This window comes from Oryzias latipes, chromosome 13 (genome assembly GCF_053564925.1).
Source record: "Oryzias latipes strain Hd-rR chromosome 13, Olatipes_Hd-rR_3.1".
Taxonomy (NCBI): domain Eukaryota; kingdom Metazoa; phylum Chordata; class Actinopteri; order Beloniformes; family Adrianichthyidae; genus Oryzias; species Oryzias latipes.
This window is the reverse complement of record NC_136249.1, coordinates 15827596-15842275: the sequence shown is the minus strand read 5'-3', so window position 1 is coordinate 15842275 and position 14680 is coordinate 15827596. Positions and strand designations below refer to the sequence as shown.

General features: G+C 40.6%; 1 protein-coding gene across 2 annotated transcripts in view; it reads right to left on the bottom strand.

Annotated features, from left to right (window-relative positions):
• Nucleotides 1–14680, bottom strand: part of fchsd2 (FCH and double SH3 domains 2) — a 62800-nt gene that overhangs the window by 4294 nt on the left and 43826 nt on the right. For both annotated transcript variants that reach the window (XM_004075794.5, XM_011482766.4), the window contains 8 exons: nucleotides 12423–12512; nucleotides 12269–12331; nucleotides 7598–7732; nucleotides 6007–6090; nucleotides 5724–5901; nucleotides 4230–4453; nucleotides 1401–1593; nucleotides 1234–1322 (listed from right to left, as the gene is read on the bottom strand). In XM_004075794.5, coding sequence (XP_004075842.1) covers nucleotides 1234–1322; nucleotides 1401–1593; nucleotides 4230–4453; nucleotides 5724–5901; nucleotides 6007–6090; nucleotides 7598–7732; nucleotides 12269–12331; nucleotides 12423–12512 — 1056 coding nt within the window. The remainder of the gene's footprint in view (nucleotides 1–1233; nucleotides 1323–1400; nucleotides 1594–4229; nucleotides 4454–5723; nucleotides 5902–6006; nucleotides 6091–7597; nucleotides 7733–12268; nucleotides 12332–12422; nucleotides 12513–14680) is intronic.

Here is a 14680-nt window from a genome sequence, read left to right as displayed (position 1 = left end):
GGGGGCGGTTGTCTTCTATCTGCTGCCGTGCGGGTGTTGGAGGGGTTCTAGCTGCCGCTGCTGCTGCGCCAGGGGTCTTGGTGAGGGGATGACTGGGCACTCTCCCTCCTTCTTCTGACATTCCATCATCCACTTTAGAAGAACATAAACACTCACTTGAGCACAGATGTTAGCTCACCTTTGCACTAACATTTTGCGTGATTGAATGAAACGTTTCACACTAGTTGGTTTGAAGGCATAGGTATGCATGTGTGAATATGATTAGGATTGTGTACATGCTGACATGTGAACATTTTTGGAGCGAACAGGTATGTTCACAACATCTGAGTGTGTGTCTGGACAGGCCCCACCCCTTCTAGATAGGTATTACATCTGAACCTCAATGTAATGAGTATAACCATCCAGAAACTTGTTGTTTTATGCTGCTTCATGGTTTTACCCCCCCCCCCCCCCCCCCTTTCTATAACCACCCTCCCACCCCCCCCTCTCTAACATCCCTCTTTCTTCTTCCCTTCTTTCCTTTTCCGTCCAGTCCAACACAAAAGATTTTCAAATATGATTAAAATGAATGAAGTTTGGCCTCAACTACAAAAGGAGTTTATTCAGACATACCTCTGGTTTGTCTGAAGATTTATAACCCCTGTTGTTAAAGTAAAATATGTCCAACACAAGAGGCCTTCAGCTCTCATCTGTTTGCCCAGCTGTTGGACAGGACAAGTAAAAAAACAAAAAATAAAAAAAACGTATTGATCCTGGTGTTCTTCGACAGCTCTTTGGACTTGGTCACAGTGGGAAGGTTGCAGTCTGATTGTTAAAAGGTGTTGGCAGGTGTATTTCAAATAACTCGAGGAGGATAGAAGAGCTTTTAAGAAGTAACAGGTTTGTGAGGGACAGAATTCTTGTTTGTTTGAAAGAGTTAAATACTTACTTTCTGCACCGTTATACAAATAAATTCTTTTAAAATCAAACAATGTCATTACCTTGACTCTTTTTGTTACATTCTGTCTCACAGTGGAAGAGCTTTTCTTACGGACCAAACTCAGCTTTTTATGAGGAACAAACCACAAAATCTGTGACGGATGAATAATTTTTACTCCACTGCACATCTACTCTACATTCACGTTGTAAAAGCCCTTTTGGAGACTGGCTGACACCTCATCTTTGCTACCCATCATCAAAGCAATCCCATCATCTGTCACCTTACAGACGCGTTTTAAACCGTTTTATACTAACAGGTCGAAGTTTGCCGGGTCCTCCTTCAGGGGTGAACCGTAGAGGCTGAGTAAACCCCGGAGACACCGGACTGCGGCCAGAGCTTTGATCTGAAGCGAGAGATGACAGATTAGCAGAGAAAAAAACCCAAATGGTGTCTTCAGATGAAAGCTGCTAGTGCGTCTTACTGTGAGAGGACAGCTGCCCTTTGTACGATGCTGCAGGCAGTGGAAGCTTGTGCTCCCCGTTGAGTGCAGATGAGGGGGAGCGCGGCAGAGGAGGGGGGGTGGAAGTCTCCGGGCTGGTGAAAGGGCTGATGGGAGGCTGATCGTACAGTGGGAGAGGCAGCAGAGACGACTGCAATTTTACAGATGGAGAAATCTAAAAAAGGTCAAATAAAAGTTAGAACCGACTTTTGACTTCACTGTAAACTATGGAAACGTGTTGAAGAGCATTTCAAATATTTTTAAGCAACTTTATTTCCCCCAACTGACCAGCTGAATGGGTGTCGTTTGGATTTTATCTGGTGCCAGTGCCAAAAATTAAAAATGGCACCACTGTTTTTTTAAAACATGTGCTAGAATGCTTCAATTTATTCTTTCTGACAGTCTGCACCATTGAGAGTAATGAGAACTGGACTGTTTGAAATAAATAATCTTATCAAAATAGGGAAAATAATCGTAGTTTTAGTTTCTAATTTCTAAGGCGCCTGTTTTTGCAGTGTGGGTCTAATGAGATCCGTATAGTATGGCATACCACACAGATTAATCTTCTCACTTCCTGAGAACATCTAAAAGACTTTCTGAACTACAATAACCTCCTAATAAGACATTAAAGATCCTAAAAGTTGTTGTTTGATGTGTTGTGTCTACAGGCTTGTGGGAAGGGAGAGGCTGCATCCTTCCTCTCTTTAGGCCACAGATAAGAGCGTTTTTATAATTGTCGTGGCGTGTTTTTCATCAGAGTGCAGGAACATGGCTGTTTGTGAGCTGCACCGCCGCTGACAGATCAGCCAGACAGCAGACAGGAAGGGGGGGAAGCTGTGGCTTATGGGGGCACAGCGGATGACACTCCAGGTTTGGGTTTTCTTCTCCTTTGAGAAGCTTCCTTATGCCCCAAACATCCCCTTTACCCTCGTTTCTATAGATGATGTCTGTGAGCTGTATTTAGTTAAAGTACACACTCTTACACATCATCTGATGGTTTTTTAATAAAAGCAAACCACAGGCAGCCCAAATGAGACCAACTGGAATAATGTCAGTGTTCAGAACAAATAAACCTTTTTTTGTTTTTGTTTGGAATACTCCTCTACCTGTTGAATCACTGTAAGAGTAAAAGCTGCTCACGATCAGAGTCTTCATCATTTTCTGAACTTCTTGTTGCCTGTTTAGCTTCATTAAATCTCTTGCTGTCTGATTTAAATCATTGACAGTGTCTCTGTGTTTGAACCGCTTTAACAAAGTGGTCCCATTTCAATGGGCGTGAATGGGACCTGGCCACAGAGAAAAAAAAATAAAACACAACCTACAGTTTAACCTTTTTATTCATATTCTTAGAGTGTATTTAGACTGAAAAACCCATTTGGTTCGGATCAAGTCTGCTTAATTTGTTCCGGATTGAGTCCTGAATCTTGTGTTTGGTGTGTATTGCCGTTAAGCAGCCTTTCCTGATTCAAACCAAAGCTTGTAAACAAAACCATGTGACTAAAAATCTTTTCACTCATTGGTCAGGAATTACAAGGGCGGGGAAATCCAACTAGAGCCAGAAAAGATGGAAGTCCTGCGCTTTGCAGTCCTTGCTGGCGTTAGTTCATTCAATCTTTATATTTTGCTCACGATTTTTTAAACGTCTGTATTAACGTCGGGCTCAACAAGCTTTTTACCTGCTTTTTTGGTCTGCTAAAGGAATGTTGCAGGACAGTTACTGGCAAGAAGACAGCTAAGAAGGTGCTACTAGGTGTTTATGACATTTAGATAAGATTGTGGGGAAAACAGTGAGAAGCCATGTGTGTCGCGTTAAAAGTTGTGTTGATGAGCCTGCATAGTTGCTGTGTCTCATCATTGTGGTGTTAGGACATTGTTGTTGAGAGAATTTTGTTCAGGAACTACAAAGCAGCTTTTAGCATGACGTCACAGCAGCGCTGGGCTCATGAAACGTAATGAGACACAGAAAAGCATGCAAGAAGAGTTTTCAGCTGTGTTAAAATAAACATTCTAACAAATAAACAGTTAAACTCTTTTCTGTGTTTGATAACATGGCAATCTTTGCTTTACATTTAAAACTGATGTTGGTGTATAAACATCCTAATCTGTTTATTTTGGCTACGGTGGACGTTTTGGTTCAGTTGATCCGCTCCAAGAATGGATTGTATTCAGACTGAGGAATCTCAGAGAGAAACGAAGCTTAGAAACAAACCGAGACCACGTTCATAGACGGGTCTGAGAGTGGTTCCTGGTACCGGACCAGGGTCCACTTGGGTGGATTATCGGGGAACAACAAACTCTGTCTTATTTTAAGCGGACCAAACGAGTCCAGTCTGAATATACCCTTAGTCATAAAAATGTTACAGTAACCGGAAGGGGCTTTGCCTTTTGAAACAGCAGGTTTATTGTTTCCTAAAGTGGTTCCTGCACTAAATCCTAAGTACAAATAAAGTTTATAGCAGCTGCAGATGTTTTACAGAAGATGAAGATAAACCGTACCTCCAGAAATTAAGAGAAACTGGAAGCAGAAAAAAAAAAACCAATGCCCACTTCAGCCTCATACACACAACAGTCCATGAGAATATTGTCTGACATTAAACCAGTCCGTGGCCTGAAAAAAGTTGGGAACCACTGGTTTAACCTACATGTAGCAGAACAGGGAAAGCTAAAAGCAGAGACGTTCAGGCTGGTTGGACGTCCTCAAGAGTGAAACTAGAGTTCCCAAACAAACAGCAATTTACCGCCAGTATGTGTACAGAAACAATGGAGTATGATATACGTGAGTGTTTTTTGGGGTGCAGGTGGTTACAGTACCTGTCTGTCATGTGGCGCTCCCCCACCAGCTTCTCCATTCTCTGTGAGATCTTCCACAAGGACAGAAGGAAAAACTCCCACCCGTCCGTTCAGCTCCCCTTCCCAGAAGCCGTCGTCGGTTTGGGTGTCCCGGCTCAGCAGGCGGATCACGGCGCCCTCAGAGAAGGAGAGCTCCTCGTCGGCCTGGCCGACATAATCGTAGAGCGCGCGGACGAACAACGCCGCTATGGGACACAAACACGGAGAGACAGAAGGTCACCATGGCAACAGAAAGAAAACTTTCATCTTCAGATTTACAGCTGTTCATCTGTTTCCTGTACTGTACAGTTTTATTTCACCAACACAGGGGGTAAAACATTGACTGTATATGAGAACTGAACTGAGTGACTCCTCCCCACTGGCATTCCAAACAGGAAGTACCCACTGACTTCACAGACTTAGACTTCTGTAGAGAAATAAACAGCTAATACTTAGTCATTTTATTTTTCAGTATAACCATTCTTGCTCTGATACTTTTTTAACATGTTCTTAATAATCCCCTTTTTTTAAATTTTCTTTTTTTGCTGTCGTCCAAGTCATTTAAGTATAAAATGACTAATCAGATGCTCCAATAAAAGTAGGTGTCAGCCGTTCAAAACATTTGATTGATAAATTTCATGTAACCTGCATTCAAGTGGTTGGGGTGTGGACTTCCAATAAGCTCTCTCCTGATTGGTGAGAGTAGTTTCCATTGAAACATTGACTCAGACCAACTTTGACCAATACTGATGTTACTGATATTGTCTGGCTCCAATATGGCGGCGTCTGTATAATGAAAAATGGCAACTGAATTGACTTCATTTAAATGGAGCTGGAGGTAAATCCTTTTCTATGGATGATATCACATTCACTCACTCTAGTTCTCAGATAATGTCACTGGGTTATTAGGAAATATAATAAAAGATAATAGAAAGTGCAAAATATTAGATGGTTATTGGTAGGTTTTTCTTGTGGGCCTCTTTCTATTATATCCTCAGCGGAAACAAGCAAAGAACAATCAACAAACGCTCTGATTTTCTAGTTATTCTGTCATTCAGGCTATCCTGGGACAAAAAGCCTTCAGAAAAAGCGTCCAAATACACTTGTGTCAGGCAGCAAGAATTTCTAAAAAAAACGTTACTTCTAACTTCAGGGCCTTTCAGTTCTGTTGACTTTGGAAAGTTAAACTCGTGTTAGATGTCGTCTTTTGACAGTTTTACATAGATTTTTCTTCTCTTAAACAGACACAAAGCGACTTTTGGGGTTTAAAACAAAATAATAAACCAAATTCTGTTCCCACTAAATTCAAATATTGTCTTTTTTGTCTTTCACTGTGGAAATTTACTGTGAATGTAGTAACTATTAAGAAGACAATACTGAGTAAAATTGGTGGTTTTGAATTTCACAGAGCAATGACAAGAAAAGGGGAAAAATGTGTGCATTTGTGCAGCTTTCGAAGATGTTCCAGCTGCTTACTGTTTGTGTCTCCATTGACGCAGACCGCATGCAGCTCTGGCTCCGTTGAATTGGACGACGTGTGGGAGCGAGCGTCCAGCGTGGTCAGGGACTGGAGCATACTCAGTAGGCTGTTGGAAGTCGGGAACTGCAGGTATTTTTCAGGGACATAACCCACGAGACCCGTCTTGTTGCGGGCCTGGAGAAACCCAGAGAGTGCGAAAGGTCAGAGTGAGAAGGGCAACGACAAGCGGCTGTGGAAAACACAAAGCAGGTCCATGTCTATGAAAAAAGAAGTGAGCACCTTGACCCAGTCCTCCATGTCTCCATCCTCAATAACCTCCAGCATCTCCTGTTCATCAATCGTTAACTCGTCTGGCTGAGAGGCCTTCAGAGATAACAAAGAGGCAGGAAAGTCAGAAAATAGAGTTTCATGACTGACATGAGCAATAAAATTTCAATAACTTGATTTTTAAAAACCTGTCATGAGAAGACTGAGGTCTGCTCTGACCGTTCAAGTCCTACTGAATAAAGTTTCCTGTAAAAACGATGCAACACTGTGGCAAAAATACTTCTTCTCACTGTCACAGGATGCAGAGATTCATCTGACAGTGGTCCCTCTCTGCCATGTGGTTCACCTCTCACAGTCTTGTGGATTTTTTAGTGCATGCTTTGTTGTGTGCGCCTGATTTATGTGTCGTGTCTCATGTACAGCCAGAATGCATGCATGCAGATCGTTCCATGACACTGGACTTATTTTTTAATAAATTTTTGAACTTTGAAAGTTTAAACAAGAAGCACAATGTTTTTGTTTTAGTTAAGGGTATAAAGAGTGTAGAGAGGGATTTACAGCCTTAAATCATCTTTCATACTTGGGGGGGGGGGGGGGGGGGAAGAGAGATGACCAGATGAAGATTGAGGACTTTAGTTTAGTTTTTCAGAGATGTTTTTGATCATGTTCTTTTTTCCTTCTGTCAGTCGCACCAGGTCTAGGTTTCCAGTCTTAATTGGCTGGTCATCTGCTTTGTCACCCTCTTGTTTCGCTATGGTTTTGGTCATATTTAAGTTTATTTATTAAATGTTTTGAGTTTCAGCCACCAAGCCCCTGCTTTCTGCATTTTGGGTCCTACACTTCCAGTCCCTGAAAGACAACTTTGTGGAATTTCGTCTATCATTTTTTTTTAACAAAAGACAAACCATGTATGCATTTGCAAACATTGTCTTCACGTAAGTTTAGCTATATATAAATTCCCCAAACAATGTAAGAAGCCAGCAGTGAATGGCGAAAACTGATCAGAAACCAGACACATTATATAGAGATAACCTAAAGAAGACTAACAGACAAAAACTCTAAAGTTGTATTGACTTTAATTTCAAACAGTTTGCTGTCTTTTTGCTTTGTTTACCTTATTGATTGACACAGAGTAAATATGTGTAAATAAATAATTTTAGTATTAAATAATAAAGAAATTGTTTGCTTGTTGATGGTGGATATTTCTTTAATAAAGGTGATCTAGGAAGCTTTTGTGGACTTTGTTTCTTTGAAACAAACTTTTGTTTAATGAAAACCTTGGTGTGTTTCTGATAAAGGTGTATAAAGTGTGTACTGAGGGGTTATAAAGCCTTAAAACACGTGTAATTATTGTAAAAACTAAGGATGACTACTTCGCAGATTTCATCTATCAGAGGTTATTTTTAGAATGTAACTCCTGAGACAAATCAGGGACCACTCTATTTGTATTTCCTATTGGAATGCAGTTAACATGTCTGACTACTACAAACCAGCAGTTTTTTAGTAATAGCAGTACTTAATCCATAAAACTTTTAAAGGGAAACAGGTGTCTTCCTGTCAGAACACAGAGGGAGCAGCTCGTGTGTCTCAGAGCTGGTCATACCTTGTATGAATAAAGCACTTTGCAGGTTAGTGGGTAGTTGCGGAGAGTTCCAGAAGGACTGGAACTGCTGTCGTCAAAAACCTCCATGTTCTCCTCCCCCTCCTCGCCCTCCTCCCGCTCCAAGTCCACCGAGCCCTTTGGACGCACACACAGAAGAAAAGCTGAAAGAGCTCCGGTCACAACCAGAGGACGGTCCTCCAGCTCAGATGATCCAGACTTTCACAACAGTCTAACATCACGGTGAACGTCTGACTCTGCGCTCTTCTAGCAGGTTCAACCATGAGAGTTCATCTGCGTCCTTCACCTGAATTGACAAGCCCTCACCTCCTCCTCCCCTCAGCTCTCCTGAAGAAAGGTGGGGAGGTACTTGCCTCTCAGATGTTGTAGCCCCCCCTTTGTTCTGTGAGAACTTCACTGGCTTAGATGAAGATCATGTGACCCAGCTAATGGAAAGATCCATCACACACAGCAAACTGACCTGCCCAGTAACAAAAGAGTGTGTTTGTGTGCGTCTTTCCAAAGCTTTCGTGCTTCGTCATCACATTTCTGTTTACAGGGTAAACTCTCCACGTCTGCAGAACTAAACAACAGTTTTTAAGTCTCATCTCCTCCGTTTTATTCTAAAATAGAAATGTAAACCTTCAAGCTGGTCTAAGGGCTGTGAGGCCAGTTGACTTTTTACTTTACATTTTCTGTCTTGTTTTGTTTAATCTCAGTTTTAATGATTCTGCCTCCCTGCTGTTCACAGTGTCTAACCATAGTATAGCAGCAGTTATAGTTCAGTTCTAAATCCCTCATAGTTTGTAAAAAGACCCATTCCGATGAAAACTGTGTTTTTGGTGTTCCTAGCATATTATTTTGGCATGTTTCTGATAATGGAGGACATACATAAAGAACAATAAGCTTAGAATCCCGTTTCTAAATATTTCTCTATTCAAATCGTTGTGAATCAGGACCGAAGGAAAAAATTCCATTTGAAAAAGGCCACAAGCTCCCTGCTCTGCTCCATTCTGATGCATCTGCTTACAGACGACTAGATCCATGTATGGCCACGTTTTCCTTGTCTGAGCAGAGATCTGGATCCAAACTGTACGGCTGGATAGCTCCGATAACACTCGCCATTTTTATTGCACTGGTAATGTTAGGTTGGTGGTTTGATGGGTTGTACGCTAAAGGGAGAGCACGGAAAACAGAGAGCTCTTAGTGAGGGGTAGTAAAGGGGGGTGGGGTTTCTTCGCACCAACAGTCCCGCCCCCAACTCAGAGGCGAATTTCTTAAAAACTCCTGCTGTTCTGCAGACACTATGTCCTAGAAAACGACACAGGTTTTTCTTTTTTCCTTTTTATTTTCAGAGTATTAATTGTGTTCTTTTGTGTGGATAGTTTGGCCCGGGGGCGACATACTTATGTGTGACTTATATGCGAGGTGTTTTTTCTTTAAATAAGTAGCAAGAGCCAGTAGAGGGCGCTGTATGTGTGTGTATCAGTATTGAGTAGACGGCAGAAGCACCACCCAGTCTTCTGCAGGGATTGGCAAAATTTTTCCCAAGCGACACAGGGAATGAAGAATTTAACAAATGTAATATTTTAAAGTGATGTGAAGAATGTAGTTGACCTGTTGCCATGTTCTTTATGGTTATCTTTATTTTTATTCATCTGTTGGACTCATACACTAGATTTCTTCTATGTTTCGTAAGGCTAAAAAAGTTTCAGAGTGCAGTTTAAGATTCAGTCTATGATTGTTATCTTTTTCATTGTTATGATTTACCTTTCAACATGAAAAATCTATTCTTGCATGTATTTTCTGGCTTAGGCGATTTATAACCCAAAAATAATATGATAATGATAATTAAAAGACCACCGGTAATACTTTCAAAAGATGTTCAAAGTGGAACTTTAAATAACCTTTGGTTGTCATCGTAAAGCAGGGGAAAAAGTTTTTCAAAAGCCGGAGTGTTCTTCAGTCCAGATGTGAGCTAACAAGTCAATATTTTTATTCATCTGTTTTTTAGAGATTTAGACATTTGCAGCCTCTTAGCTTAAAGTTTAATTTAGAAATGTACACTAAATATATATTTTGCTTTCATTTTAAAGACTTAGAGGTCAAATGTATGTATACTTCAGATTAGGTTTTCTGGTGCTTTAACTTTGGTTTGTGTGCAGGTTTTAGTGCCTTCTGGTTCCTCAGTTGGTTAGTTAGTTTGCTGCATCACATGATTCTCATTCAGTTTTACAGCAAAGCTCTATCAGGAGAATTTCTGCAGTAAAATGACCAGCGTTCATCTCAATAACAACCGAACAAATCCAGTTTCTCTGTGTTGGATCCACTAAAGATGGGACTAACGATTATTGCCACAAGGAACAGGAAGGTTTGCAGAAATAAGAGTAGAAGAAGTGAGGCTATAGAGGATCTCAGCATCTGACTGGTTGGTTACACAAAGAGAAATTTTTTCATTTGTTTTTTTGTTCGAGTATAAAACAGACTTCAGGCATCAGAACCTGAAATAAAATCTCACTCAGCCTATTTTCTGATTTCACAGCCCCTCATCATTGTCACCTCCGCCTCCCATTTTACCTCCGCGTTCTCACCTTGACACGACTCTTCCTCACCCCTCCCACCTCTTCTCTCCTCAACTCCATTTTCCCTCCTTCAGTAGTTGTCTTCCTAATGCTCCATCTTGCTGTGCATAACTCCATCTTTTATCCTCGCTCCTTTCATTTATCTGCACAAAGACTCCCCCACCCCCCATATTCAGGATCTCTCAGTTTTTTGGGTGATATCTGCACCATCATGTGAGCAGAATGTCAAACGACTGATGGACCAGAACATGTTTCACCTCTGATGGGAAGATAAAGGAGCGCTGACCCGGAAAAATCTTTCCCTTCTGTAGAGTAGATGTGGAGGGAAAAAAAGAAACTTAAATTCTGAAGATTAAACTTCATTTTAAACAATTTATTTTGTCCTCTTTAGAAAAATAAAATAAATGTTTCATCTGAAGATATCTAAACAATTAGACTAAATTTTTTAAATATATTACTTTTAATTAGTTATTTTATTTCTTAAATTTCTTTTTGTTGTTTTTTGTTGGGTTCATTACTCTGTTATAAGATTATATTAAAAGTTGTTTTCTTTGAAATGTTACTAATAACGTGTTCATAATAAAAATAAATAAATAATAATTAAACAAAATTATAAATAATAAGTATTAATTGAAATTTTTAGATATATTTCACTGGAATAATGAAGCATCTGCAGTTTACTTGTGCAGCACTGAAAAACATAAACATGTGCACGACTCAGACCAACACTCAGTTTACTGTTGCTTAAATATTCATGAGGTAAAGCAGCAGTCTGTGAGTGTCGGTAATTCTAGAGGACAGGAAGGTTAAACTTCAGGCCTGATCTTACCGTCTATTTCCCTCAGAAGGAGACTTTTCATCCCAAACTTGGAAATTATCTCAAAGAAGGAATATGATGTAATGATGAGACATTTAGATGAGAGTTTGCAGTTCAACCTTTGACCTACTAAGACAGGAGTGCAGTGATGTGTTTGTAAAGATCATGGATGAGGTCAAATCAGGATCATCTTGAAGAGAATTTGAAAAACAGATTGTTAACTTGGAAGAAGAAAAAACGAACATTTGAAAACAGTTTTAAGCTAGAGAGAACACATTGTGAACTTGAAATAAATATTTAAAACTAAAAGAAAAATTAAACTTAGCTGTGAAACTAAAACTTTTACCAAATGAAGAATAATATTTGGAACAGCTGCTGTTTCTTATTTTCAGCTTTTATTTTTGCCCCCCCCCCCCCCCCCCCATTACCTTCAGTCCTTAATTTACAGTTTCAATTCAGACTTTTGGAGTTGATCCTAAATGTTTGTAGGGGCGGGGCTTTCAGCCCATTGGCTATCAGGACATGACTGACATAGCGTGATAGAGGTTAAAGTCTCTAAAATGTCTGTTGTTGGAGCCGCCAATGTCATCTCTACTGTGGTCTGTGTAGTAGTGATAATGCTCCCAAAGTTTGGAAAAATACCAAACAGCAGCTGTTACAAAGATTTATCATTTGATAACAGTTTTTTATGCATAGTTTTTTCACTCAAGATTTCAAAAAATGTACATTTTCAATTTTTTTGAGTTTACTTTTTTCTTCTTCAATTTTTAGATATTTCCTTTAAATTTGCAATGTGACCTTAGAAGTTATTTTTTAACTACAATCTGGTTTTTCATTCAATTTACGCTGATGAATAATGTTTTCCTTGAAGCAGAACGTAACTTCATGCAACACAAACAGGCAGACGGAGACAGCAGGAAAAAAAGACTGGAATCATAACTGAAGGCGTGTCGCTCCAACCATCCAGCCAAGTCAAAGCAAAGTTATTTTCTGCTTTAGATCATCTGCACTAATGTCAGGTTTTTCAAACTCTTTCAGTCAAGAAGGAAATCTGGTGCCGCTGAGTGCTAAAGAGCGTCTGTGCTCTAACACATGAATGGATGAAGCTGAACAGCAGCTGTTTGTGTGAGAACTTCAGAAGAACTAAGAAAAAGCGCTGTGGCCTAAAAAGGTTCCAGCTAAAAGGAGGCTCAGTTCTGCAGCTCCAAATGTTTTCACAGGCTCCTCTGCGTTGACTTGGCAAGAAAGCGAAAGCTCTGAGGGGGAGTGTCTCACCGACAGTGAGGGACCGTGGGAAGTGAAGCTGGCCCAACGTTCATTCTCCAGCTCCTCCATCACCTACAGCACGCGCAGAGACAGCGCCCGTTGGTTCAGGGAGTGTTTGCAACATTCACATCATTCCTTTCAGCTTATCACAGTTAGCACTCACCTGGTTCATGGCACTTTTCAGCCAGGTGTCCACGGCAACTCCCACTTGTCGAAGAAGATCCAAACGAGCTTCAGCTTTCAACTTTATGGTCTTTGGAAAGAAAAAAGGGTTTGGAACGTTAAAAAAGAAAGTTTTCTCTTCTGAATGGTCAGCATAGATCCAACAAACTGAATGAAACTCCATCGCCCAGGATGCTCCTGGGTAGGGATGGGTACCGAGCCCCGGTATTGAACGAGCCCCGGGCAACATTCTTCAAGACCGCTGTATAGTTAAGATCTGACCTCTGACATCTGCTATCGGTACAGGAGAAGTCGCTTTTTTCGTGTCCCACAAGATATAAACGTTATCTGCCATATTTAACTCACCAAGGCAATTATTTTTAATAATTAATGATGACATTAATTTCGCTATTCTCGCTGAAGAGGAGAGGTCTGTCTGGCAATTTGTGTGCAAGGGGGGGAGGGCTGTTGTTCAGACAGTACGCGGCACGCGCACACACGAACGCTACCAAAGATATACGATGGTGAAAGAGCTAAACGGTCTAAAATGCAGATCTTTCCTCCTTGGGCTGCGGCTCTCTGTGCTTTTGTAAAATAACTATCATGTTCTCAGATTGTCGTGATGCCTTTAACATCGTCGGGTAGAGCGAGCAAGCAGGAGGAATAGAGCAGCGTGAGCACGCGAAGGGGCGTGTCTGCAGCTATGAACGGCGACCAGAGTCTATTATGGGACGGAACGTTTTTCTGGAGAGACAGTCAGCGGGGATCTCGTAGGGGACACATGAACACCCTCCCAAAAAAATCCTTTTATCCCCCTAGACTAAAACCACCCATTTCCGAGTAAAATTAATTACATTTGTGTCAGGGTGCCCCTATTATCCTGTCACCTTGCTGCTACGATGACCGTATGTTGAGCTGTCTGTGTAGAACACGCTGGAGGGGGGGTTGCACACAGAGGAAAACAACGAACAGGTAGAGACGCGGGGGCGGGGCTTAGACTCACCGCTTATGATTCCAGACAAACTAACAGCTGTTTGCTAATAAAAAAATTATTGTTATCCATAAAATTAAAATACTTTATTGGGTTTACTGGATTTAAAGAAAAAAAAAATAGAAAGGAGTCTGCATCAAAGTGAATCTGTTTCCATCATCTCATTCATCTTAACTCTGGGTGTTTGACAGACAGAAAAGTCTATTCAAGGTGGTGGAAAATGGACAAAAGATCAAAGGAAACATCACACTCATAAAGAATAAAAATAATTTAATTAAATAATTAAATAAATATCCTGACAGCATTTTGAATCAATACAAGTATTGCCAAATGAACTATGGTATTTTGTATTGTAACATTATCATGTATAAAGTATTTTTTTTTTTAAACTATGTTGTTGCATAATGAGTAAATAAAACACTTTATGTTTTTAATTTGTTATTTATTTATTTTTCATCCTCAAAAAGTATCCATAAGAGTATCGTTAAAATACCGGATCGATAAGCAGTATCGACAAGAGTAGTAGTATCGTTAAAACCTTAACGATACCCATCCCTACTCCTGGGTATTTCTGAATAAGCAGAATCTATTCAATTCCTTGACTCTCTTTTTCCTCGCAGAGGGGAGCAGCCACATCTAATGGGGAGCACAGGTGTGTCCTGCAGTTCTCTTGTACGACCACCTCAAGGGATGACATGTTAATGGAACGTACCATTGTCGTGCGTGTGGTAAGCGTATTGTAAAGTATTTGTCAGGCACGTTGGATGCACTCATGACGTACGGATGAGGCTGTCATACGGTGCCTTTACACCACACTCTAGTCGCTATAAGGTGTGAGCACTGGCTCCATACTGACAAGTTCCACATACACACTGTGCATGTGGAACTTGTCAGTAGGAAACTCCACACAAACTACACTAATCGTTTAACTTCCTCATGAATAACAGTCTGACAAAAAGCACTGATTTATTACATGAACATCACTAACTGGCTCCTTGAGAAGTGCGCAGGATTTGGGGATATTGAAAATGGGACAAATCTTTACAACACACCTGCTTCTCACCTGTGTTCATTACAATCTGTTGTCTGCAGCATACCAATAAAAAAAATGTGCATGAACATTTTCTCTCTATGGGTCCCATACAGGTTTGCCCCGCAGACAGCACGTATCCACCCGTGAGGGCAGTAGCCACTAAAGTTAAAGACAGGGGGTATGTGTAGATGACAGCAAACGTTAGAGGAATGCTGAAAGTTGCCTCCCCTGCTTT